Source organism: Quercus lobata, chromosome 12 (assembly GCF_001633185.2).
Source record: "Quercus lobata isolate SW786 chromosome 12, ValleyOak3.0 Primary Assembly, whole genome shotgun sequence".
Taxonomy (NCBI): domain Eukaryota; kingdom Viridiplantae; phylum Streptophyta; class Magnoliopsida; order Fagales; family Fagaceae; genus Quercus; species Quercus lobata.
In genome coordinates, this window is record NC_044915.1 from 35149316 (window position 1) to 35176536 (window position 27221).

At 31.8% G+C, this 27221-nt stretch overlaps 1 protein-coding gene across 1 annotated transcript; it reads left to right on the plus strand.

The window, feature by feature from the left end:
• Positions 1 to 19382: 19382 nt before the first annotated feature.
• Positions 19383 to 21478, plus strand: LOC115972543 (transcription factor MYB61-like). The gene is made up of 3 exons (XM_031092866.1): positions 19383 to 19725; positions 19829 to 19958; positions 20058 to 21478. The coding sequence occupies exons 1-3, from the start codon at positions 19593 to 19595 to the stop codon at positions 21103 to 21105; spliced, it is 1311 nt and encodes a 436-aa protein (XP_030948726.1). The 5' UTR covers positions 19383 to 19592; the 3' UTR covers positions 21106 to 21478.
• Positions 21479 to 27221: the final 5743 nt, after the last annotated feature.

Here is a 27221-nt window from a genome sequence, read left to right on the forward strand (position 1 = left end):
ACAGCAACATTTTTTTCTTTCTCAATCGCAAATTTAAGGCTATAATTGTATTGGTTACAGGCTTTAAACAAAAACATATATGTCACATGCATGTGCTAATGTTACCTCCAGTGTAGTTGAGCCTTATTTAAGTGGGATACATTAAGGGTCATCTCGAATAGACCCATCTTATAGTGCTAGTCCTATAAGTACTCCAAGAGCAACGTGGTGTGCTTCCTATAAATAAATAAAATGTGGGTCATGGCCATGGGGATTGTATAATCGTAGGCCGTAAACATCAAAGCCATCAGCCTCGAACACTTGTCCAATCGCATCCACGAAATTATTAGCAAATTTAATGAGAGCTTAGCACAATGTCTAATCCCATTATCCCAAAGTGATAGTTGATCTTTCTTGTCAGTTGGTTGTCATACTTTATGGAAAGAGATGGATTAATAAAGATAATGAATTGAGGAAAGCACCTCTTGTTGTTCAAGGACATATCGATGATGCCACTTGAGATTTCAAACAACTCGTTGATTAGGATCTTCAAAAAAAAAATCGTTATCTTCGTGAATTTGGTTCACTGCTATCCCATCACTAACTCCGATAGCAGCCATTCGGTCCTAAATCGTTTTTGTTAATCTAGTTTTCTTTTTGCGGATTTTATTAGGTCTCCAACCCCATATATGCCTTTTTCTTTTAGTCTTCTATATTGGAAGTGCAAACATGGTATACAATGATTCAGAACTTGAAATTAAGGGAATAGAATGCTAAATATCAGTATGTCTATTTATACACAATTGAGGGACAGCCTATATATTCTACTTGTAGTAGTACCTTAAATAGGCTCATTAAGGTATCAAATCACACTAGCTAGCTGACGAGTCTAGCTACTTGAAAAGCATACTAGGTGGGCCTGTGTATTCTAAACTCAAAGTGCATCAAGAATGCACCGATCTGTATTATACTATTATCTCTCTCTCTCTCTCTCTCTCTCTCTCTCTCAACACATTTGGTTATGGTGTAAAGGAAGTGTGTGGTAGAAAGGTAAAACGCAATAAGATTTTCCACTATTTGGCCTTAAAAAATAAGGTAGAGTAAAGAAAATGGTGAGGATGGGGATTTCCCACCTAAGCTTACTAATTTGGTTCCTTTCAAATTGGGGAGAAAAGGACCATAAGTAATGAAATTACAAAATTATCCTTATGGGGTGGGCGGTGGGCTTCTACATGCAACTTCCCTCTTACAATAGGTGGATCTCTTACAATGGGTGGATCTTGTTACGTGAAACTCACTTCTATCTAAAATGGATGTTGGCATGCAATAGTTACACATAATACAATATTTTTTTGAATTTATTATTATGTATAACCATTGCATACAACATTCTTCTCTCCTCAAAAGTGTAAAACCCACTTCCATGTGAGAAGAATGTTGCATGTAACTGTTATACGAATTACCATTTCCATTGTTTCAAAAAGCAATAAAAACATAGTAATAATTTAAATTTTCTCCTTCTACTCTTTCACCCCTCTTATTAGAAAAATCAATTTTTTTTTCCCTCCTATCCTCCCTATATTTTTCAGCCCTTTATTTTTCCATCCTCAAGTCTAAACCATATATACCAAAAAAAAAAAAAAAAACATTAGAACTTAATTGTAAGTTGGGTGATACTCTCCCTCTGTATCGAATTTATAATACGAACATATAATTTATATATATATATATATATATATATAATTTTTGTAATCCACCTTAGATTTTCCACGCCACTAATTTTTTTTTAATTTAAAAAAAGGAATATAAATTTGGCACATTGAAGACAGGACGCGTGTGCAGTCCATTCGATGCACCTTTGCAACGCTTAAAGTTCAGAAGAGTTGCAGTCTTTTACAAAGGCCCTTGATTAGTGTACAACGCTTCTTATAAAAACTAATAATTGGTACTACGCTATATTGCGATAGTTACAGATCATAATTCGCCACAATACAATGAATTAAGACCATAAAGAAAGTGATTACATAGAATCCCACTTTCCTAGAAACTGAACGTAAAGATGATAATTGAGATGTCATCAAGGATTTTTTTTTTTTTTTGGTAAAAGATGTCATCAAGGATTGAAGTTATTGAAACGAATACAATGTGTACGAGAGAGGGAAATAAATTAGTTGAAATTATAAAATGAATTGGAATTTTTTTTTTTTTTTTTGGGGTAGGGGGGGGAGAAAAAATGAAATGGAACTAAATTGCCTTATTTGAATGTTTTAAAAGAAATGAAATATAAATAATCTTTTTTTTTTAAACAAATACACATATAAGAGAGAGGAAATATGGTTCTAACTTCTAACATAAAAGCACAACACAAATTCTAAGTAATTTTATTTGGGAGTACTATGAAAAGGAATGTAAAGAAATAATTTTATAATAACATTACAATTTGACCCTTCTTTTTATTTTTATTATTATTTTTATATAAGATAGAAATTTTACTCTAACTCAATCTAAGTGTATATATGTGTAAAGTTCCCTCCTGAAAACTTAAACCCTGATCATTGCTCTCCATACCTTACAAGCATTTATATTTATGGAGTGACTATCGCGCCAAGGATGTGCAGTGGTACCTTTCTTTTTATTAAATAAGCATATGTTTTGTTGTTGTTGTTGTTGTTGTTGTTGTTATTATTATTAATGAGGTCTTATGTAAATGAAGGAAAATAATAAGAAAGGTGTATTGTAGGGTATTTGTAAAATATAAGGGGATAAATCTAACAAATTCACTACAACACTCAAATTTATGCCCCAAAATTTGAGTTCACTATAACAGGAAATTACAAAATATTATCTTTCTAGGAATAAATACAGTCTTACCATATAAAAAAAAAATGTAGAAGAAGAAGAAGAAAAGAAACAAGAACCTTAGCAAACCAACGCAACAGGTTGATCTCTTTGGTGTTTAAAGCGTTTGTAGCACCTAAAACTTTTATAAATTAAAATCCCTCAATTCATCTCTTTATATAAGTATGACTCAACAAAAGAAAGAAAACTCTTTTTTCTTTCTCTCACTAACAATGTACAACTTACCTAATTTCTCCCAATTTGTTGAATACACATAATGCACACATTAGGGTTGTGCACATACCAACCAACATCGACCAAGATTGACGACACCACGCTGAACTGATAGCCTATAGCGGCTACCACCTATATCGGTGTTAGTAAGCAGAGAAAAAATTAATCTTGTTAGCACAACATCGACAGATATTTTTCCAACCATTGGTGTATGTATATATACATTTATTTATTCTATATGCAAGATGTTTTTATTCTCTTGTTTCAAATCGAATAAGGAGACCTAGCTTGGCTAACTTTGGCGTGGGTTACATCTAATTAAGGTATATGAACCTCAACAATCTCTCTCTCTTCAACCCACTAAGGAAAGAGACCTATTATCTAGCTCTTCAGTTGGAATTTATGTCGGCCACTTCGACACAAAGCTCAATCTTCTCATTGGGCACAGCCTAATTAGTCAACATATCCATTCTCCAAAAAAAAAAACTAAAAAAAAAAAAAAAAACTAACCTTATCTAAGTATATACTAACTATATCAATCATTTTTTTAAAAATGTACATTACAGATTTATTGGGATCTCACATCAATATGTTATATTCAAAAATGACACGTTGATTTTGGAGAAACTATTTCATAACTTGAAACTGCAAGATATAAACATTTATTTGGATCTCGCATCAATCTGTTATTACACAAATATATCTTAGTTGCTTCAAACATTGAAGTATTAAATTTGTTGCTAATTTGTAGCTCCATGGGCACCTTTTGTTACATCTAAAAAAATGTCTAAAATTCAAATTATCTCACCTCCAACTATTATTTGTTCTATAAAACTCTCATGTACAATGGGTCTCTCGAGGAGGCATAAAGAAAGTTATGGCCACATACGTGGCAAATGGTGACTAATATATCCTTCAAATCTCCATTAGCAGTTCTCCATATATTACAAGCATGTGGGGCACAATCTTCTCATTCATTGAACCTTGGGATGATGTTGATAATGATGATGCATGTATAGAATAACACAATAAGAGTAGAAATGTTCCTAATTAAATCTTAAAAGTACTACTGCAATTCCATGCAGAAGAAGAGCGCCAAAACAAAAGGACTCACAAGACACAACGACCAAGCGGGGTTCGACAGCAAATTGGGTTAATGGGGTCGTTTACGTACATGAGTTGAGAGTTGAAAGACCTATATCGATGGACGTACGGTCTAGACGTGACGTGGGATTCTGCAGTTGGCTGAGGTTGTTGGGTAGGCCCGGCCCCACACAGTCACACACACACATACACGTATCTATCAGTTTCATTTTTCAATTATCAAGCGAGACACTTGTGTTGGAGAGCGCGCCAGCAGGGTGGGGGAAAAAGGGTCGCTCGTATCGCAGTCAATCTTTGATGAGTCTATTGTTATGGAGGGTAAAAAAAGCTGAAAAGGTAGCTTCCTTTGTGATTGTCTTGGCCAAAGGCTCTAGGCCTTAGCTCTTTTAGGTACTTAAATGGTTGATAATGATGATGCATGTATAAGAATAACACATCAATGTTCCATTAAATCTTGTGTTTTAACAGCAAATTAATTACGTACACCTTCGATGGACGTGAACGTGACATGCAGTTGGCTGATGCACATGCAACAATTATCAAGCGAGACACAAGCAAGTATGTCAAGATGAGTCTATTGTTATGGAGGGAGCTGTAATTGTCTTTAGGCTCTAGGCCTTAGCTCTTTTAGGTACTTAAATGGGTCCAAACCATTAGTCCTAATCCTACCTTTTTTTTCAACATTAAATGTGTTTGGAAATAACCAATTTGGTTCTACACTTTTGAACACATGCATGCATGCAATGCAACTATGCAACAAATAGTGATAGTGAATGATGAATTTTTATTATTACTATTTTGTTTTATATAAGAAAATGATGTCTTAGCTTTTTGTTAGGATATTTGATTTTTTTTTTTTTTTTTTTCCTTGAAACATTTCGAAAATGAATCAAAAATGTTATAAATTAAATATGTGATCTTTAAGTATGTATCACTCTCTAAAATTATCCTCAAAAAAAAAAAAAAAAAAAAAAAAAAACCTCTAAACTAATAAAGCCATTACCTAGATAACCCGTTCAGAGTAGTAAAAAATGATAACTGAAAAAGAAGAAGAAGAAGAAAAAAGAGGTCAGGATAGGTTTGACTCTTGTTTTCATTCTTACTTATCTGAGGTAAGGGGAATTTAAATATTAAATATCTCTATTGAGTTTCAATCACAAAGCTCTTGATTATGATGATCAAAAGGTTTAAATCCAACAAAACAAGAAATGCTATTGTTAAATTTGTTTGAAGTTATGAATTGAAAATTGACATACATTTCAATACTGAAAAGTATTAGTAAAACCTTTTCTACTTAAATAAAATTTTATATAGTAAGATTTATGTATTACACTATTGGTCTGTTTGAATTGAGAGAATGGAGGGGGAGTAGAGTAAATTTAGTACAAAATTAGCTTATTTTTAGCCAATATCACTCTACTCTCCTCCACTCCCCTCTCCTTTTCCCCTCCATTCAAACAGGCCATATAGGTTTTCAATTGAATTCAACCACATGATTGAATTTACCAATGCAGTAAAAATGGTATATCTTCTTTCAAAGACAAATCCAATTTAATTTGTACTTGATCAATACCATAGTTAATTTTTTTTTTTTTTTATACAAGATAAAATTTCTACTCTAACTTAATTTAAGTATATATATGTATGAAACTCCCTCCTAGAGATTTCAACTTAAACCCTTACCCCCTACACCATACAAACACTTATACTTGTGAAGTGTGCGTGTGGTGGTCATGATTAAATTTAATTGAGGGACCTAAAAATATGACACCTAATAAATAGGATATAAGTTCTACTCAAGTCTATAATGCACTGAAAGAGTGAAAGTACAATGCAAGCCAGTTAAAAAGATCATTCTTTATTATTTATTTAGTTTAGAGTCAAAGAGATCTCCAATGCTACGTAGATTTGTCAATCAACAGCTGACAAGTTAATTTACCGACCCTATCTTCATAATAGACAAGTCTAGAGCTAGAAAGTTGAAACTAAAAAAAGGCATTTTAATAAAATATTTCATGTCAGTAGATAAAGAGGCAGTATGTAGTGCCATAGGTGAATTTTGCATAGTCATTATTACAATAATTACAGACAAAGTTCAGTTTAATCACTGGGAGAATAAATTAAATAATGGAGCAAATAGTGATTAACACTGAGTATAGCATTAGTTAAAATTGGGGTTTGCCGACATTCACTGTTGAAATAATATATGGTTAACAGTGGCATCAACTTTAATTCTATAGTAACCCTACTACCTTTTGAAAAACTTCAAATAAATTAAGCTAAAATATTAACTGTCCCCCCCTATAAACTATACAATTTTGTGAAACAATTGCAGTAATTCGATGTGAAGGTCTCAGATAAAACCTATAGTACTACTAGCTATAGCTAATTAGCTTGAGAATCTTGAACTTTAGAGGGCAAAGGAAAAAAGTGCCACTTGATCTTGTCCATAATATATAGTCGTGGTTTCATCTTAAACATGAGTGCATTGCATGGTGTTGATAATTTATTAATTATTATTTATATGATATAATATATAGAGAATTATTGTACGTATACTGTCTATATATCAACGCGCAATTGATAACGTCGGCACCTAAAAATTAATCAGAGGGTCCCACGCTTGGACTGATTGATCTTTATTAGGCCCACGTGAAATTGGAGCAATGTTCTTGAAATTGTTGTGTGTATGTGTGTGTATTGGGTCGGTTGGGTCCTACAATAACAGGAGCTGCCTAATATGAAAGGTGAATGAATGGTTCAGATTCAAATTCTATGGCTCTGCTACATTTCCTCTACGTCTCTCTCTCTATAAGGACCGGCTTAGACGTAAATGTGACGTATAGACATGATTAAAAAGTAAAAAGAAAAAATAGTATTCAAATATTTTATGTTGCACACCTTTTCAATTTTTTAAGATTAAAAATTGGCATATTTGATGAGATGATTTAGGACGGTTTGACAGAGGAGTTTAAATAATATTATTTGGGTGTTTTTGATATATGTGTTGGTGATAAAATGTGTTAAAATGTACGTAAAGTTATTTAAAATGTGAAAATGTGAGTTTAAGTTTGCCTACCAAACAGGCCCTTATTATTTTTTTAGAATCAAGAACTTCGAGAAGTATTTCATAGAACCAATGCCACCACAGATACATAGGACATACAAGAGGGGTAAAATAGGCATTTGTCCTTAATTTATAAATTATATAGCAAAATGTTTTTATTTTGAAATTATTTAGCAAAATATTTCTGTTTTTAAAACTTGATTTCAACAAAAGCAAGTTATAGGTAGAACTCGACATTGCACTTAAAAATATACAAAGAACTCGATTTTGAGGATATTAAGTTTTACACTAATCGAGTTTAAAAAATATGGGCATTTTACTAAATAGTTTCAAAACAATAACATTTTATTGCATAGTTTGAAAATTATGATCAAACCATTACAAAGTACAAACCAGACTCAAAAGCAAAGTACATTTACAAACATAATAGTTCACAAGCCTTCTGGACAATTAGAAAAGAATGTTATATTTAATGGAACCATATATAAACTAAAATTTTGGGGTATGATTGATAACTCCGTGGTATTAGTATGTTCTGAGATCCCTTATGTATGTGATTCAAACACACAACTATCCCTGGGCCTTTACCACTATTTACCTTTATTATATATAAAAAATTAGAAAAAAAAAAAAAAAAAAAAAAAAAAAAGCTTATTATTTTTAGGGCTTTTTTGTATATGAATTTGTTAGGCTTAATTACATATTATACCCCTTAATTAATTTGGTATGTTTTTAATTTAATCCATAAAGTTTATGTTTTTTTTATTTATTTAAATTTTCATCTTTAAATTTCCTAATTTTTTTTTTTCAATATAGTCCTTGATTGCCTTTAACCTTACAAAATGACATAGTTTCGTAATTTATTTTCCATTTTTTTCTAAATGCCTTTTTTATTTTATATATATAAACCGCCCTGAATTCCTCCTCTCTTCCCCACTGCCTCCCTTTACAACTTTTCACCAGCTCATTATCACCACACCCACAATCACGCAGTCAAATCTCCAACCGTCACTCCAAACCCAAACACAATCTTGATGTGATCACATCCCAATCCCTACGCCACGTAAATTCCACAAAAACACCAATATTGTAACACCTCAGTTCTTAATTTTGTTGGAGATTACAATTATTTGATTATTGTTATTATTAGGGATGAATTATATAATAATTAAATATATATGTTCAATAATAATTATATTAATATTGGGTATTCATGGTAATTGGAATTAGGGCCCTTGTGCACATTGAAATGATTGATTAAGGCCATTTAAGTACAAACATAACTTCTTTAAAACATATATATATATATATATATATATATATACACACACACAAACATAACTATGTTAAATTTTTTTATGAAGTGATTATTTGGGAAATGATCCAAAAAAATCCTTAATTACAAAGTCAATAATTTTCATACTCAATAAGGTCGTAATTTCTATTTTTCTCCCCCACACGATATAAACTATAAACCCTAATTCTCTTGTTTCCTCTCTCTTCATTATCTACCCAACCAATTACTCTTCCATTCATATTTCCACAACAACACTATGAGCACCCCAAGCATGGCCCATGAATTCCAACACGACTGCCACGTGAACAACTTGCTTAGTTGGTAACACGAGTTCAAGAATACATAACTAATTTAAAAGTGCTAATAGAAATTAAGTGTTACCACTTGGTTATAAGTCCGAGAATCACTTCTTTGACCACTACACAGAAGTCTAACTTAAGTACATAACAGAATTGTAAGTCTAGAATTATGGTATATGTTTGAGATGATGTTAAGCATCCTAATCTATTTAATCCATTGGATTAGCCTTTCACTTGTACCTCCTAGCCATGTTAAAATAAGGTTCTCCTAAAAGGGATCTCTCCAAAGCAGGCATCATATCTTTAAGTAAAATATTTAGATCGTCACACTAGGGCTAAATATTATAAATCAGGGTGGGTGTTCCTACTTCTAGAGTTTATCCTAGTGGCATGTGTCTAGCATATACATCTATCCTAAGCAAGTGATGGTTCAAAATTTTGAAAGAGGTGCCACACATACATATGTATACATATAAAGAAAATTGAGAAATTATGGCTCTAGTATGACACAACTAACAACTTCCGAAACACCCAAACTGACCACCCATTTAGAGATCCATTGTCCTAACCAGAAAACTCATTCATTTAAATTTGAGAATATACAAAACATCAATTCCACATTGCTTGCAAAAGACCCAATTTGCTTTTCTAATTTCAAATCCCACCACAAAAGAGAGAGAGAGAGAGAGAGAGAGAGAGAGAGAGAGAGGAAATTGAGTATAAGATATGCAAAAACAAGAGGCAGTGGCAGAGGAGGCGAAAAAAAAAAAAAAAGGTAAATTGGAAAATAAAAATGAAGTTACATGGTTTTAAGGAACTTAACAGTAGTCCATTTAGTGAAAAATTGATGGGAGGAGAAGGACCTCAAAAAATATATATCAATAAATAAATAAAAATTCCCATTATACATATACAGTTGAGTCATAGACTCATACTTTTAGACCCACTTTATGATGTGGATTACCATTTTGAGAGATGCTAACAAAGGCGATGGGAAGAGTTCCAAGAAAAATGAAAAACCTCTTTGGTACGTACTTCCCTTTTTTGGCATTTGCATCTGATCCTTACATAGGGGCAGAATGATTAGGGGACTGGCCCTATGGTGGGGTCTAATTGGACTCACCACACATATTCATAGAGTCCACCCCGTACCATACCTTATCTATCTCCGCGTTTAATCTTCTTCTTTTTTAAAATCTTGTGGGGATAAGCATAAAATTGGCATATATAGCTCTTTGATTTCAGGATGCTTAATCTGTATATAGAGTAATTCAAAGATTTAATGGCAACTAATAGATCGTGATTGACTGTCTGTTCTCGTTACTCTTTCTTTCATCATTCTAAGCCAATTACATCACAATTGTGACAAAGTTAGAGCAAATGGCGGTGATCTTATATCTTTTGTGATCTCCATGTAGCCCAGCTCAGCCACCTGAAGGGACACGTATAACGTACCAAACACACCAATATTTGATTGAGACCAGATCCGATCATTAGCACACCCCGTGCAGGCAGTGAACCTAGACAACTGAAAGTTCACAGCCACATTTATGGTTGAGTCTTCATGTCATTCAATTGACACCCTCTGGTAGGCCATTGTCTATTCTATTCAGTCAAAACTGTCCCCACTGCTCAAATTGTCACTATTTGCTAATATCCTTTTGGGTGAATAGCTCAAATTCTCACTTGAGCTTTGCACATTTTGGTCTCTTAAGGAATTCAGGCTGTTTGTTTCATATTTTTTTGATAGCTCAAAACTCAAATAGTCATGGACTTGGTAGTTGGCACTGTTAATAAAGTGCATGTCACTATACTTTGGATGTCCGTATGACACAACCTCAAATAATTGTGGTATTTGGAAATGACTAATTCTAAGAACACGCTTTTTATCACATTTTTTGTTTCACAATTATCTTAACTTCTTAATTTTATGAGGAAAAAAGAAAAAGAAAAAAGAATGCCATTAAAGTTCTTTTAATGGCAACTAATTAAGCCAATAATAAAATGAAAAAACATCAGTTATTTATTTTAATTTATTGTGAGTTAGAAGCCAGAAAATGTGTAGTAAATGAATTTGAACCAAAATTATAAATCATTGCCAACTTGGTGGAGAAAATTTTTAATTTGGGTACCGTTAGAAAATAGGAATTGTTTAAAATCTAAGCATGGTTGACTAAAGGAAACAGCTCATCATGTGCTTGAATATGATAAGCTCACGGGAGTATATGATGAGGTGTGGAGATTAACAAGTAGTATCTCTTTTTTGGGTTTTTATTAATTAATTTTATAATTTGATTCTTATTGGATGTGTGAACTGGGACATTGCTAAGATCAAAAAAACCTCATAATGGTGTTTACAAGCAGACAAACAATAATACGAAAACGAAACAAAGACTTCTCTACCTTTCTCTTTGGGGGTTTTCCTAGAAAGCGCTCAGAGTTGCTAAAATCCTATTAGTAATAATTTTTTTTTCCTAATTAAAAAGCTTGAAAGAGGAAAGAGGAAAGAGGAAACAGAAAGAGTTGAAGATGCTCCTTGGTGGCTCTGGTTGTCTGTATATACGTACAGTTCTTTTTTTTATGATTTTTTTTTTTTTTTTTTTTTTATTAAAAAGCTTGAAAGAGGAAAGAGGAAAGAGGAAACAGAAAGAGTTGAAGATGCTCCTTGGTGGCTCTGGTTGTCTGTATATACGTACAGTTCTTTTTTTTATGATTTTTTTTTTTTTTTTTTTTTTTGATGAAGTATATATGTACAGTTCTAGACGTGAACAGTGTTTTTTAATTTAAAGAAATTAAAGTTTTGATAGTAATCTAAGCCCAAAAAAATGGAATTTTTCTATGATGAAATTCTAATTAAAACAAGTAATGTAATAATAATAACATATGATGATGCCAAAAATCATTAGTCGGGTCACTCGTCCAATTCAGTATTTTTGATGGGCTTTTAAGATTTGCAAGAATAAACAAAATTGATCGAAAGACTACTGAATTATGCCTGATGGAGGAGCTTCCGATACTTGAGTTAGTATCAGCCCATATATATTGTATATAGATGGTGTTTTGTAGTCTTTTTTTAAGTACCTTAGCAAGTGAGGCAAATTATTCCTTTTATAGGCAACTTAATTGGGAGTGATTATTACCATAATTGTCTTGATGAGAATTTAAGACCTTTTGATGGTCGTTATTGAATATGTCTGAGCAATTATTCATCTTTTTTTGATGACCTACTAATGATGCTTAACGGACAACCTTGATGATTTTTATGGAGTCACCAACATATATTGAAGATTGAATGTTTGCACATATATAATACAAACTGGCAAGCCTAGAATGTTCATGCTGCATCCTCTTAAAGATAATATATATACATATAATTTGTATGTGTGTGTGGAGGTCAACGTTGTGTTAATTACCAGCAAAGAAAAAGGTTTTCCTATGTGCTTGTAATTATAAGTCGCCACTCCATAAATGATAATTATGCCATTTTATAAGATTGGTAAGTGGTAACCAAAAAAAGTGTTAAGGGAGAGAAATAAAGCAGCTTGACAATATTTTCAAGTGGCAAATACATATAAAAAAAGTCCAAGAAAAGAGGAAACATCGGTGGCCTCACATGCCTTGAACTTATAAGATGAGCTATATTCCACCTTATTAATTAAGTCAATATGGAAAATTGATCTTCTCTATATTTATATGAAAAAATGGAGTCTTGTATTAACATATATCCTTAAGCTTACTTGAGGAAGATAACACCTACTTTGCATGTAAAACATCACGTGATAGTTTGTGTAGACGCATCTTATAAATTCATTTTTGGGGCTTACAATCTTCTAGTATGATGTTGAAAAAGGTTCAATCAAATGTGTTGAATATGATTATTGTGAAAGCCACATATCATATATATATATGACAATATGAAAGTAGCTAGTCCATTTCAAAAGAAAGCGAAGGGTAAGAAAAGAAAATTCTTATCACAATTATCAAATTCATGGGGTGTATAGTTTCAAGAGTCGTTTCACAAAACCAAATTATATCTGTCGGTGGAGATATACAATCCAAAATGTGTATGTATATATATATATATATATGTATATGTATGTATGTATATCCCCATTCACATCGGTGCCATAGTCTTCAAATTAAGGACCCACCCTAAAATAAATAGTGTATACGTTGATGAAAGTTATAGGACTATAGGTCGTTTTAGTCACAAAACCACTTTATTTTAGATATTTATAAACAGCCATATGATTGGTTATGAACACATGCTTGTCAAATCAAAAGGAAATGAAGAAGAATTTTTGGACACTCAGAAAATAGCTCAATACAAGTAAAATCAATGAACTGGTAAAGGTTGTAAATTTCATATATAATCTTTGGATGATATATAATATATGGTGCATATGAATTTAAGCCATTTTAGTCTCCCTAATTCAAGTATATATATACAATCCTTTGCTACTTCCATTTTTACGTTGAAACATGTTTAGGCAGAGGAAAACAATCCATGTTAATTAAAATTAAAGGTCAATTGGCCTTCAATCATCATCACCCTCATAAAAATTGTATCCATTCCATAATTTGAGACAGTTCTGGGCCCAGAAAGATGGCGTATAGATTTAATATCTGCACTGCGTAGCACATGGAAATGTTGTGTAGTGACTGGTATCTATTGGGTCCACTCAAAAAGCTCCATATAATTTCTTTTAAATGCAGAAAATTACACTTCATGATATACATTTTAATTTAATTTAATTTATATTAAGTTGCTTACTAGTTCCTTGTGAAAAATATACTTTTAAAAAAAAAAAAAATTTATCTTGACAAGCCCATCATACAAAAAATATATATAATTTGTTATTTCTTTATGTCAAAATGATTGACAATTCATATGAAGTTTCTAAACTCGATATTTTCGAATCTTTTATTCAGATTCCAAAAGGTTTCACAACTCAATGCGGGCCACAGCCTAGACAGCTAATGATTTGCAATAAAATAGTGCATAATAATAATAAAAAAGAAGTTCTTTTTTTTTAATAATTAAAATCTGTTTAATAGGTAAATAAATACGTTGTATGGCTTTGTATTAGTGCAATTATCAATTATTTATTTGCTTTATAAATTGTTTCACGTCCCCTCTTTCACGCTGGTTGTCAAATTAGCGTGACTTGCTAATATACCTTTAAGTTTTTTGGATAAATGATTTTATCTAGGCCCCAGTGAAAAATGGAAACAGCGAGGATTAGAGGATTAAAAAATTATTATAAGAAAAAAAAATGAAACAGAACTTGGCATGACTCTTTAACTTTATATAATTAAACAAAATTAAGTATTTTTTATATACATTTATTTGGAATTGAATAAACATTCTTAAGAGAATAATTCGAACCATCATACCGCTGTACTTCAAATGATTGAAAAAAAAAAAAATTAATCCCAAAACAGCATATCTTATATTCGTTTATTTTATTCCCACTGTCGACATGTGGAAGTTTACTGAAACAAACAAACTTAAGCTTCTCTTCACCGTGTTTTGCGCCTATTCGGTAACTTTAATCCTTTCTTTTTATTTTAATTTAAGGTCTTAAAGTTGATTATTTTGAAGTTTAAATATCATCAAAATAAATATCATCAAAAATGATTCTCAAAAAAAATATATATATCATCAAAATGTGGGGTAAGGGTGCGTAACAATCTTGATATTTTAAACTATTAACTTCAATTTTGTTCCTTCCATTAAGAGGTTTTTTATTACTTTTCATTTTCATTACAGAATTAATGTGTTGTTTATTGCTTTAGATTTGTTATGCTATAACTGTAGGTATTTTTTGTGATGATATGACAATTATAATGGGGGAGGAAGCATTTAAACCTTATATGTTTTGGAAACACCAAAATATGTCAATTAGTTAAGCTATAAGACTCTTAACTGCTACAACTGCAGGTGAATTGCTATGTTGCACTATTTATTTAGACTAAAATAATAAATTATTAAATTGATCTACTTTTAGGGATTAAAATTAATTTTTTTACAATTGTTCTTATTAAGATGTATGAAAAGAAGCATAGAAGTATAGAACAGAAAATATGGCTAAATTTAAGGGTTTCGATTTTGTTTTATTTGGACTATTATAACCCCATTATGTGGCTTTTAGTTCCTATTTGTGGAGTAAAAAAATTTAAACTCTATTTAAAGGATATGTTTAAGATTTCAGAGAAGTGCAAATACTTTTTTTTCAAAAACTTTAAAATTTTACTAATTTCCCCGTATTTACTATTATTTTTTCATAAGAAGAATGTTAAGAAAACGAGGTGAGTTTAGGTGCATATTTAAAAGCACATAAAAGTGAACGCTAAATTTGAATTTTTGTGGTTCAATGGATATTGTTCGGTCTCCCCAACTACAAGAATCTAAATACGAATCCCCCAACTTGTTCTAAGCAATATATATATATATATATATATATATATATATATCTTTCTTTCAATTGTAATTGATGATGCAAGAATTTGCAGAGGTAAGAGCATTTGCATTAATATGTGTATAATAAAAAAATGTGTTAAATTTACACATTCAAGCTCCAAAGTCACTCACATCAATCAAGTTAAAGATGTGTAAATTTACAATGTTACTATAGTAATTGTGTAAATATAAAATATTAAGCTGTAGCTTTGTATATCATTTAAAAAAAATAAAAACTCTCTCTCTCTCTCTCTCTCTCTCTCTCTCTCTCTCTCTCTCTCTCTCTCTCTCTCTCTCTTCTCTCTCTCTCTCTCTCTCTCTCTCTCTCTCTCTCTCTCTCTCTCTCTCTCTCTCTGTGAAGATAATACTAAACAAAGAATGATTATTTAAATAAAATAGAATGTAGAATAGAAAATCTAACCGTGAGGGTTTTGATAAATGGTTGTATAAAATAAAAGAAAATAATGTAAATTCTTATATTAAAATAGATAGAAATTTTTGCACAAATTGATATGAATGCTCTGATCTTGACTTCAAACAACTGCAAAAGAGAAGAAAGGAAATTAAAGAAATTATAGGGTTGAGCCCCAATGGGAAGTCTTTGATGCCTAAGCCAACAAAAGATTTGACACATGTTTCATATCATATAAATATATTTTTTTTTGAGTTTATATGTTTTTGTGTAATATAGATTGTAGAGCCCCTTTTTATTGGATTGAATGAGAACATGCAATTAAGTACTTAGAATCTTTTCTCTCAGAAAAAAAAAAAAAAAAAACAAAAACAAAAAAACAAAAGTACTTGGACTCTTTCTCCAAACCAAGACAGTTGATTGCTGATCAAATGAATTCCTTATTTAGATTAACCTAAATATGGGTGAGATTAAATTTCTTAAGTTTTAGTTGACTAGACTTTGTGGTTACTTAATTATAAGTAATGTCTATTGGTGGACAATGCGAGATATATAAGAACCTAAATTTAGGGTTCAATTCATCGTCCCTCATTGAATACCACGCACATGGAGTATACATGGGAGAAAAATGATTGGAATGTTCAGAATTTAAAAGCATTATGCAATATTAGTTTTCTAGCCAGAAGTTGAATATCGTGAATTTTTCCATTTGAATTTTCAGATACATTTGTTTAGCAATCATTTTAGAGTAATCTCTAATTTTTTTTTTCTAATTTCATATTTGCTATTTTAGCTTAAATATCTGAGCACATTGACATTACAATGTGATATAACCTGTGCCTAAGATGACAGAATCGCATTGTAAAGTTTTCATTCATGATTCATCCATGTTGTTATTTGCTAGTTGGTTCGTATAAGTCAGCTATATCTTGGGAGAGTACTCCATGACTCAAATTGATGAATCTCTTTTTCATTTATTTAAAAGTGCAGTCTTACATAAGGGAGGAAATAAAGTATTTATTATTTGAGGAGTTAACAAAAAAAGGAAAAAATAAGTGATATTAATTTCATATCTTTCTTATATAATATTAGTGGGTTTCTATAAAATAAAATAAGACATAGTGGGAGTATGGTTATCCATGCCATTTCAGCAATTTACATAATGCATGTCATCCATATTTCAAAGGAAGCTATTCATGATTCAAAAGGAAACTGTAATTCTCTCCTGTACTTTTTACTGATAAATTGATTGAAGGAGAAAGTATATTATGTGAGTTTAATATCATGAGCACTCATCCTTTCCATGGAAAAAAAAATTATAACTTTTAGTTTTATTTAGTGCTTTTAAGAGAACGCGTGCGTCAAAGATTCGTTACGGACTGTCAAAGCGGTTATTATCTCATGCACTAAATGTATGATCTCTCTTACAATGTGTGGGCTCCATAGTCGTGTGAGACTCACACATTATGAAAAATACGATTCATATATCAAATGCATGAGATACCTTCTCTTGTCAAAGAACTTTAAAGTCTCGAAAACTCTATCAAAGAAAATACTTTATAATTGTTTTTACCAACACTAACAACCTTCTAGTAACTGTTTTTTTAGGCTTCATTTCTTTTGATGTACAACATTTTTCAACAAAAAATAATTCAACAAGGAAAACTAATTATTTTTTGGTATTTTGTTGCGTATTTGGAAAACATTTTTGTGTGTTTATTTGGAGTGAAATTACTCTAAAAACACCATCGAAATCATCACTACCATGTCCCAAATCCATCGTACATAGTCACCAAATTTAAAAACTCAAAAACCGAAATGAGGCCATCAAATGTGTGATATTTTTGGTTTAATCAAGATTTTACATTGTACCAAACATTTGAAAATAATGAAATCATTTTGGAAAAAATATTTTACACCTCGTGGCCTAAGCAAAAGCTTTGCTTTTCACCATAATCTTTAATTGGCAAATACTGTCTTAAAGAATACATACATATATATAAGTAAAAAAAAAAAAAAAAATTATTTTCATTCGTACAAATTTTCATGTGAAGAATGGTTTAAGTGGTGGAGATAAGGTGCTCATGACAGCTGTGTGATTGTAACGACGGTGGGACGGTGGTGATTTTAATGAGGTTTTTATTATTAAACTTAATTACTAGTTTTTTTTTTTATATGAAAACGTCAACTTTCATTCATCATGAAATTGAAAAACAACAGTGAGTACAACCAGTAGGGATTACATCTAAATACAATCGTTTTGGATCAGGTAGTGAGAGATCATGATTCATGGAAGGATAAGTCCCTTTCCAGACCTTAGATTCTTCTCTTCTTCTGGCCTCCTGAGCTAACTTAATTACTAGTTTAAAGCGTACTCGGTGTTAGGTTGTAATGAATCTACCTTTGCGCCCACTAATTAGTTATGTTCATAGATATTGATAATGAAAGGGATTTGCCAGAGTAGTAGGTTATATAAACAGGCATTCGTATTAATTATGAATACTCCAAAATGTATATCCAAACATGGTTTTTACTTCATGACAGAGGACAATCTCTTCATAGCACTTGTTTCCCAATTTCACTGAATACAATTGCCTTAGTCACCTTCAGTGCTCGTATATATTTGGTCACGTCACTATAGTTATATAAATGTAATCACCTTTGCCCTTTGGTCGTAGCCAGGAAGGGAAAGTCTCTTTTTCATGAATTTGCACAAATCCAAGAGCAAGGAAAGAAAAATCAGAGAGAGTTAAGAATCCAATTGGAAACCATGTTGGTAGAAGTAATCTCCTAAATTGAGTGGATAGGATCAAGAAAAAAGTTTTGCTATACATACTCTATTTTTGAAAATGACCAATACATACTGTCTTTCCACGTAATGATAAGACTTTTCGAAAGTGTATTATTATTGGCAAGAATTCTGCATATAAAGCTGAAAGCGTAAAGTAAAGAAGAGAGACCATCCTGTTTTCTCTTGGAGACAAGTTTTCCAGCTCAAGTAATGGATTATTTTTATAAAAAAATTCACTTTTTGACACATCACAACCATAGATTCCATGCCGTTTGTTAATCAAATTATGGTAATTTTGTTTTCAGACGCATCTTTCTCCTATATCATTTTCACTTCTTTATTATATATTTTATATTCAAAATTTGTGTTTTTTGAAATCACAATGAAAATAATAAATAGTTGTACACGCATTCCAAGTATGTGTGTGTAGCGTAGTGTTGTGTTGTGTAGTGTACTGTGTAATGAGTTCATGTTATGAAGTCCTGTTTAGTTTTTTCCTGACTTCATTTGCAAGCATGGGTTGTTTTCAGCTCGCAGTCATCAGTGAAAAAATACCCCACCATTCTTGCAAGAGACATTAATCCCCAAACCTTTGATAAGACACATGCAACTTGACTTGTTAACCCAGTTCCTCATCTCTTTATACAGACAACTCCCCCGGGACTCTCTCTCTATCTGTTGGGAAAAAAAAAGCTACCATAGTTTAAATATTTTTACAGTTTTAATCAAAATAAAATAATGTTATTCCAATCACAATAAACCCCACGTTAACATTTGTGAAAAATGTTACTTGTTACGGCAGTGAAAAATAAAAGAATAAAAAAAAACACCAACTCAAATAGGAGACAAGAATGGGTTATTAATTGAGTGTGACTTTTCTCTCTTGGGGTATTCCCTTATATATTTAATTCAACTCCCTCTCTCAGCTGCTACTTCATTTTCTCAACCTCCCTATCACCTCTCTCCATCTTTTCTACCACAGCTAGCTCCTATAGAAATTCTATTCAGAGCCACCTTCTACCCGTTGCTGACAGTTCACCTAGGATTCAACAAAACTTGCTGTTTAAGGATAATTTATCCTATCATAGCAGGTGGGTCTTGCTCCAAAATGGGTAGGCACTCTTGCTGTTACAAGCAGAAGCTGAGGAAAGGCCTATGGTCACCTGAGGAGGATGAGAAGCTTCTGAGGCATATTACTAAGTATGGTCATGGATGTTGGAGCTCTGTGCCCAAGCAAGCTGGTATTTGCTTTTTATCTCTCATTCTAATAAGCCTTTCGGCAATGTTTAGTCATGAAAAAAGAGAACTTTTTTAATGGCTTATTTGTATGTGATGAATTGGCAGGTCTGCAAAGGTGTGGTAAGAGCTGCAGGTTGAGGTGGATCAATTACTTGAGGCCTGATTTGAAGAGAGGCACATTTTCACAGGAGGAAGAGAACCTTATAATTGAACTTCATGCAGTTCTGGGGAATAGGTAAAAATTCCTCTTCTTGTCTTATTAACTGTTTCTCATTTGGTTTTTGGGCATTCATTTAAGTTTGTTAATATTCTTGGAATTATGTGGCTTCCTTAGGTGGTCTCAAATTGCAGCACAATTGCCTGGGAGAACAGACAATGAAATTAAAAATCTTTGGAACTCTTGCCTAAAAAAGAAGCTCAGGCAGAGAGGCATTGACCCAGTCACTCACAAACCAATTTCTGAGGTTGAGAATGTTGATGACATAGATACATCAGCCAAAAGCCGAGACAAAATGTCGGTGTTGTCCAATGAACTGAATCTCCTCAAGGCAGAGAATTCAAACCAAGAAGCTACTTTACTTGAGCAAAGACCATCTTCAATTGCTTCCCAAGGCTACCCTTTGGAAGTGCAAGGCTCTTCCATCTCCAAAATAACGAACAACAACAACAATTCAATGACACCCAGAGCTAACAAGGACTTCTTTCAAGAAAGGTTTGTGACCTCCCACCAAGAAAGTTCCACCACCAATGATTTGGTGGGGCATTACCCACTTCAGCAATTGAATTATGCATCCAATGCCAGGCTCCAAACAAACTCAAACTCCAACTCCAATCAGTGGTTCACCCAAACTGGGAAAACATTTGATATGAATTCTGAATACACCTCCAATGCAATATCCACAATTCTCCCACCTTCAACCAGCTCATTTCTACCTCCCTCTATTGGTTACAAGCCTTCACTTACTTTTCCCACAGATAACATATCCATTGGCTCTTTCAATGTTAATGGATCCCGTTACTGGGAAACAACCAGTGCCTCCACAACCACAAACAATAGCAATAGTAGCAGTGGAAGCAGTAGCAGTGCTGAGCTACAGCACAACAGTTCCTTGTTGGAGACTAGCATGTTTTCTTGGGGATTGGAAAGCCAACCAGAAGATATCAAGTGGACTGACTATTTTAATAACCCATTATTGGTGGCGGCTGCTTTACAAAATCAAACTCCACAGTCTATATACAATGAGATAAAATCAGAAACTCAATTGGTAACTGAGAGTTCAAGTGCTATGTGGCCTCATAGCAAGCAGCAAGGAACTCTACAAACTTCTGATATTTGTGGTAAGGATATCCAAAGACTTACTGCAGCCTTTGAACATACTTAGCTTGAATTAACATGTCAGAGGAAGGAAAACAAAAACAAAACAAAAAACACTGCAGAATTTTCAGTTACAAGAGGCTTCAACAATTGCTAGCTGATTTCTTAATACAGGTGTGTGTGCCACATAAATTCTTCTCTTGTATATAGGTCAGATGATACAAAAACATTTCTCAGCCTCTGGTTTTTGCTATATTTTTTTTTATTACTTTTGTCCTTCTTCTTGTGTGGGGTAGAATTGCAAAATAAGGCTTGTACTGGTGTCTTTTACTCTTCTTTGCCTTATTGCATATGGTCTATAATGTTGCGGTTCTATCTGGTGAAAAATTTGGAAAAATTTCTGTTACTCAACCATGGGAATCTTTCCGTTTCTCCTTTTATCAATTCTGTACAATATCTAAATCACTCTTAATTCAATGGGAAAAACCAATGGCATAGTGTCAAATCTCTTTGTTAGACAATGGCTCCTCCTCCCCCCTAAACCCCACCATAGACAATTGAAAAATTGGATAAATCCTTTAACATGAATTCTTTTTCAAGCTTAAGATTCAAATGGTTGTCTATCACTGTCTCCAAAGGACAGAATCTTATTCACCTTTATAACAATATTTTCACTTTTCCCCCCTCTTCGAATTTAGACTATTTTGATAAAAATGAGTGATATAGTTGGCTGCCTATTGAATTTAACCATGTTGACATATGCATTACGTCTCGCTTGCTTGATTTGCAAGACTTAGAGAGCTATTGACCCCTCTCTCTATTCTTTTTCTATCTCATACACACGCATACTCTCACACACACGCGAGTGTGTGAAAGGTGTCACTTCATACTCAAAAGGATATAAGCTCCACAAATGAATTGTAAGTTGTTCGCTCTCGTGTCCGTGCAAAGGGATGGTGACTCTCAATCTTGTAAGGGCCATATGTTTGCTGATGTTTTTGTAGCTTCTTCAAATGCAATAGCATTATCTTAAACGAAAACACTAGGGAAAAAAGAAAAGATGAAAGAGAAAGAAACTTCCAATTAAAGAGTAAAAAATGAAGTCAATCCTATGGTAAATGAAGTCAACAGCAAGTAATCCGTACCACCCACTTGAGGGCACTCGCGTAGACACCATTTGCTAATTTGCCTAGAGTTGGTAGGTAATTTTACCTTAACTTTTTTTTCAAGTATAAGAATCATCCTCTCCAAAAGGTAAATGAAAGATAAGATTGTTTATCAATTACTTTTTTCAAATTTGTTTATGCACGGGTACATTTCGACCTAGAGTACTAGTATGAGACTAATTATTTACCCTTGGGATGAAAGAACAGCAACCTATATGATACCATCTGAAAGATAAGTTTTCTTCAAAATGCAAGACTAAAATGGTTGAAAGCAATGAGGAAGGGAAGAACTCTAACGGTAAACCAAAGAAAAAGATATTTACATTGGAAAGGCAATTTCAAAACATTGATATAACTAACTATCAATTGTTTGCTTTCTTAAAAATCCAATAATTTCATTGACATGGACATACATTGGCGGAAATTGGAATGTATACATGTGAGAATGGGATCTTGAAATAGCCAACTTTCGTGTAAAATCTCTTAAAGAAATGGAAACACACTTGGCAATGGACCCCATGCTTTCAGAGCCAAAAAAAAAAATATATATATATATATATATAAATTAAATTAAATTTTCACATGCAGACTAGAAATTTGGAGCATCAAGAAGCCACGGGAAAATTAACATGCACATTTGCCCTCATGGCGTATGAATATCACTCAAAAGGTCACACTGTTCGTCTATTCTGTCTTGTTAACTAAATTCATAGAGCCTATATATATGGTCTTTATTGGAAAATGAAACAGAAGCTAGAACTAGAAGACATAATATTATAAAGTAGCAATTTTTGTTGCAAAGTTGTTGTACAGATATAGAAAATCCTTCATTGTCGCATTTTACTATTTTAGAGAGGAACTATTTGTGTGACGACTTTAGTGACGTCAAACGTGCGTGCTAATTCAAGCATCATTCTTGAAATTCGGATGCAATCCCAGGGTTGTTCTGGTACTTGTCTCACTAATCCTCTATAATTTTTTGAGGTTTTGATTTTAATAAATTATACTTTGAAGATTAAGGATTAAGATATCAATTTTCAAACCCTTTTGAGCTAATTTCATTCAACCCACTACATACTATTCATATGTATTATTTAAATAAGGGAAAATTATTAAGTACTTTCGGAGTATCATAAATGCGTACTCCCTCCTCTCACATGAATGATGGGTCCCACCATGAATTTAATTAGTAGGACCCATCATTCATGTGAGAGGAGGGAGTACGCATTTATGGTACTCCGGGAGTACACAATAATTTTCCTTAAATAAGTTATATGAGTCATTAAAAAAGTCATTTGATTAAAACTACACACGAATAGTTTCTTTAATCGTTACATAGTGAATTAGAAGAAGAAAGCTTCAAAATAATTTGGAGCTATCTTTTTCCTAGTTTGAAATTAAAAACCACAACTTCAAATTGAGTTGAAAGTTTCGGTATCATGTATCAAATCAATATGAAAACACATATTGCCATAGTTCTTGCTATCAAAAGATGGGAACATATTTCCAAGTTACTAATTATACAATTTGATTATGATTGAATTATACTGATAATGACAACTTGATAATATTGACATTACCATAGCAGTTTTATATTGAAGTCAATAATGGGATGTCTACATGGGTTTGTTCTACGATTGATATGATTTTGTGATTGAATTATATGTAGACCCTAGGGTGTTCCATGATTAAAGCCAATGAGAATAAAGAAAAATCAATATGAACAAACACAAAATGAAAGCTGTAGGTGATTCAGAAAACTACCTACATTCATGGACGGAAATAAGAAGAAAGTTTTACTAAGAAAATTAGCAAATTACAATAATGACACAATGATTCACTTAAGAAAGCCAAAAGTAAATACACCCCCAAAAAACTCTAATACTAGCACATGACAAGGTAAGGGAATTTCACTTTGCCATGTTGTTTAGCCGTGGCATACAAAAATAGAGTGGGGGTAAACTAAAGCTCCAGCTATGTTTGTGTATATAACCAAATTTTTGTCTTAATTTAAATTGAATAATCAAATTTTTGTCTTAATTTAAATTGAATCAAGCTACACAAAAGAAACCACATACCATGGCACGATGGTCACTCCTCCATTAAAACCCTTAAAGGCTATCACAAACTCCAAAGTCCAAACACCAATTTAATTTATATATAAACTAATATATCTAAATAACATAAATGTAGAGGTGGCAAAATTGGACACAACCCGTAAACCCGACATCACACGACATGAAATTAGTAATGGGTTTGTGTCATATTTGGGTTGACACGATTAACCCGTTTAATATACGGATTGGGTTAGTGTCCATCACATTGAACCCGTTTAACATGTCTGACCCATTTAATTAAATGATATTTTACCAATATACTCTTCAAACCTTAGGTATATAAACTTATTAGTTGTTATGATTTTTTTTTTTGACATATTATGATTGATTATTTGTGATATTGAGATATGCTTTAATTTTGAATGATTATTTATGATGCAGTTATTCATTAGTTCTGAATTTTATATTAAAAATATTAATTTGTTTGGTTTTTCCTAATTCATATCAATTTGGTTAATACTAAAATTAGTTTTTTTTTTCTTTTCGTTTTAATAAAATTTGATAAACAGGTCGACACAACTAATCCGTTTAAAAAATGGATTGTATTAGGGTTGAGGAATCCTAACCTGTCTAATAAATATATCAAGTCAGGGTTGACCCATATAGTTGAATACTCATAAGTCGACACGACACAAACTCAACACGCGAACACAAATGGCCACCCCTACGTAAATGTTAACTCTCAAGAATTATAATTCTTGCAATTTAAAATTCTCATCAACCAAACAGATATGTGTAGGCAGAAATTAATCCGAGATTTTTAGTGAGACGATAAGAAGTTTTACAAATTGAACCACCTACATATATGACGTATTTATAAGAGAAACTTACCATGAAAAGGAAAAGGGAGAGGAATAGATTTATGGACTATGGCCTGTCATTTATTTCCAATTTAGCAGCTACGCTTACTATGCTTATAAATGGGCTGGCCTCTTTCCTTAATCACTTTAGTTTGGACTTTATTGTTCAGTTTATGCCTTTATGGCCAATTGGGCCCTTTGGTCACTTCTCTAGAAGGAACCCAAATCCTTTCCCCACTCTAAACCACATCCTTATTCGGTTATTCCTCAGGCTTTTTTTTTTTTTTTTCAGTTATCTATACACTAATCCTAATCTTTATCATCATCACTTAATTATTCTTCTATATTTGAATCTTTTCTTAATTTTTATATATATATAAATATATATATATATATATATATATATTCCTAATTATTTCTTAATAGTTTAAATAGTCTTGTTACTATTGCCAAAAAATCAAACTAAAATTAAGAAAAAAAAAAGTATAGCATTAAGACTTAAGACTTGGTTATTCATAGTACATCTTTCTATTTGATTTATGCTTTTGCTTAGAACTTTTTTTTTTTATTTGTTATTTGTTCTAATCAATAATCACCACACAACAGCTATATTCTTATTGTAATCTTCTAAAGTGTTTAAAATGGAACTCTTGGTCTATGTGAGAGACAGCACTCCTTGAGGGGTGCTCTCAAAAAAGAGATTCGAGTACTTAGGGCACCTCTCTTTTGGGGTAATAATGTGGAGTCGCCACTTATTTTTTATACAAAAAAATAAGAAAAAATAAAATGCAATTACATGTCCAAAAATTCCTCAAATGTTATTAATTGATTATGGAAATACAATTACATCATGGTAGAATAATTTTACAAGGCTTTGGTCCTAATACAATCTAAGTAAAAATTACAAAGCTTTGATCCTAGTTACAACCTACCAAAAACAAAAGACAAAACACTAGTCTACTTATCCAACAAACCTAAGTTTGGGGGCTAGGTTATAGAACAAAGTCTAGTTTTCTAGACTCTAATGACCATTATATACCATTTTGTATGACATTGAATGATATGTTGTAATACATGTAACAAACACTTTACTTGACAAAATTAATTTAAACAAATTCATCTTATGAATATGCCCCTTCTCAAAGAAAAATCAGATCTGTTTTGTAAGGTTGAGAAAAATGAAATTTGATTAACAAAAATCAAATCTATTTTGTAAAGGATAAAAAAAATGGGATTTGGTTAGTAAAATCAGATCTATTTTGTAAAGGACAAAAAAATGGGATTTGATTGATTCAAAATTAGGTATGTTTTATAAGGAAAAAAAAAATGAGATTTGATTAATAAAAATCAGATCTGTTTTATAAAGGATAAAAAAAAAAAAAAAAAAAAAAAAAAAGGGATTTGGTTAGTAGGGATTTGGTTAGTAAAAATCAGATCTGTTTTGTAAGGGATAAAAAAAAAATGGGATTTGATTAATAAAAATCAGATCTATTTTGTAAGGGATAAAAAAAATGGGATTTGATCAATAAAAATCAGATCTGTTTTGTAAAGGAAAAAAAAATGGGATTTGGTTGATTAAAAATCAGATATGTTTTGCAAGAGAAAAAAAAAAAAAGAGATTTGGTTAATAAAAATCAAATATGTTTTGCAAATGATAAAAAAAATAAAAAATAAAAAAAAAGGGATTTTAGAAGAGGATTCATACTCATAATTCAAATTTATTATGCATGCATCACATATTTATGGAATGACATATAAAACAAACTTTAACCTAGCTATTAATTCATTCTTTAAAACTCAAAATCTGTAGTTTTTTATTTAAGAAGAAAACTATTTCAGGAAAATTTTCAGATCTGAAAATACAGATCTGTTTTTTTACCAAAAAAATTTTCAGGTCTGTATTTAATGAAAATAAATCTATTTTTTACCAGAAAAATTTTCAGATCTGTTTTTTAGCAGAAAAATTTTCAAATCTTTTTTAATTGCAGATTTTTGAAATTAAAGAAGAATTAAATCGCACACATGTTAAAGACAATTCCAATTAAGTATATAAACATGGCATATATGAATTATGAACAAGATCATGATTAAATCAAACAC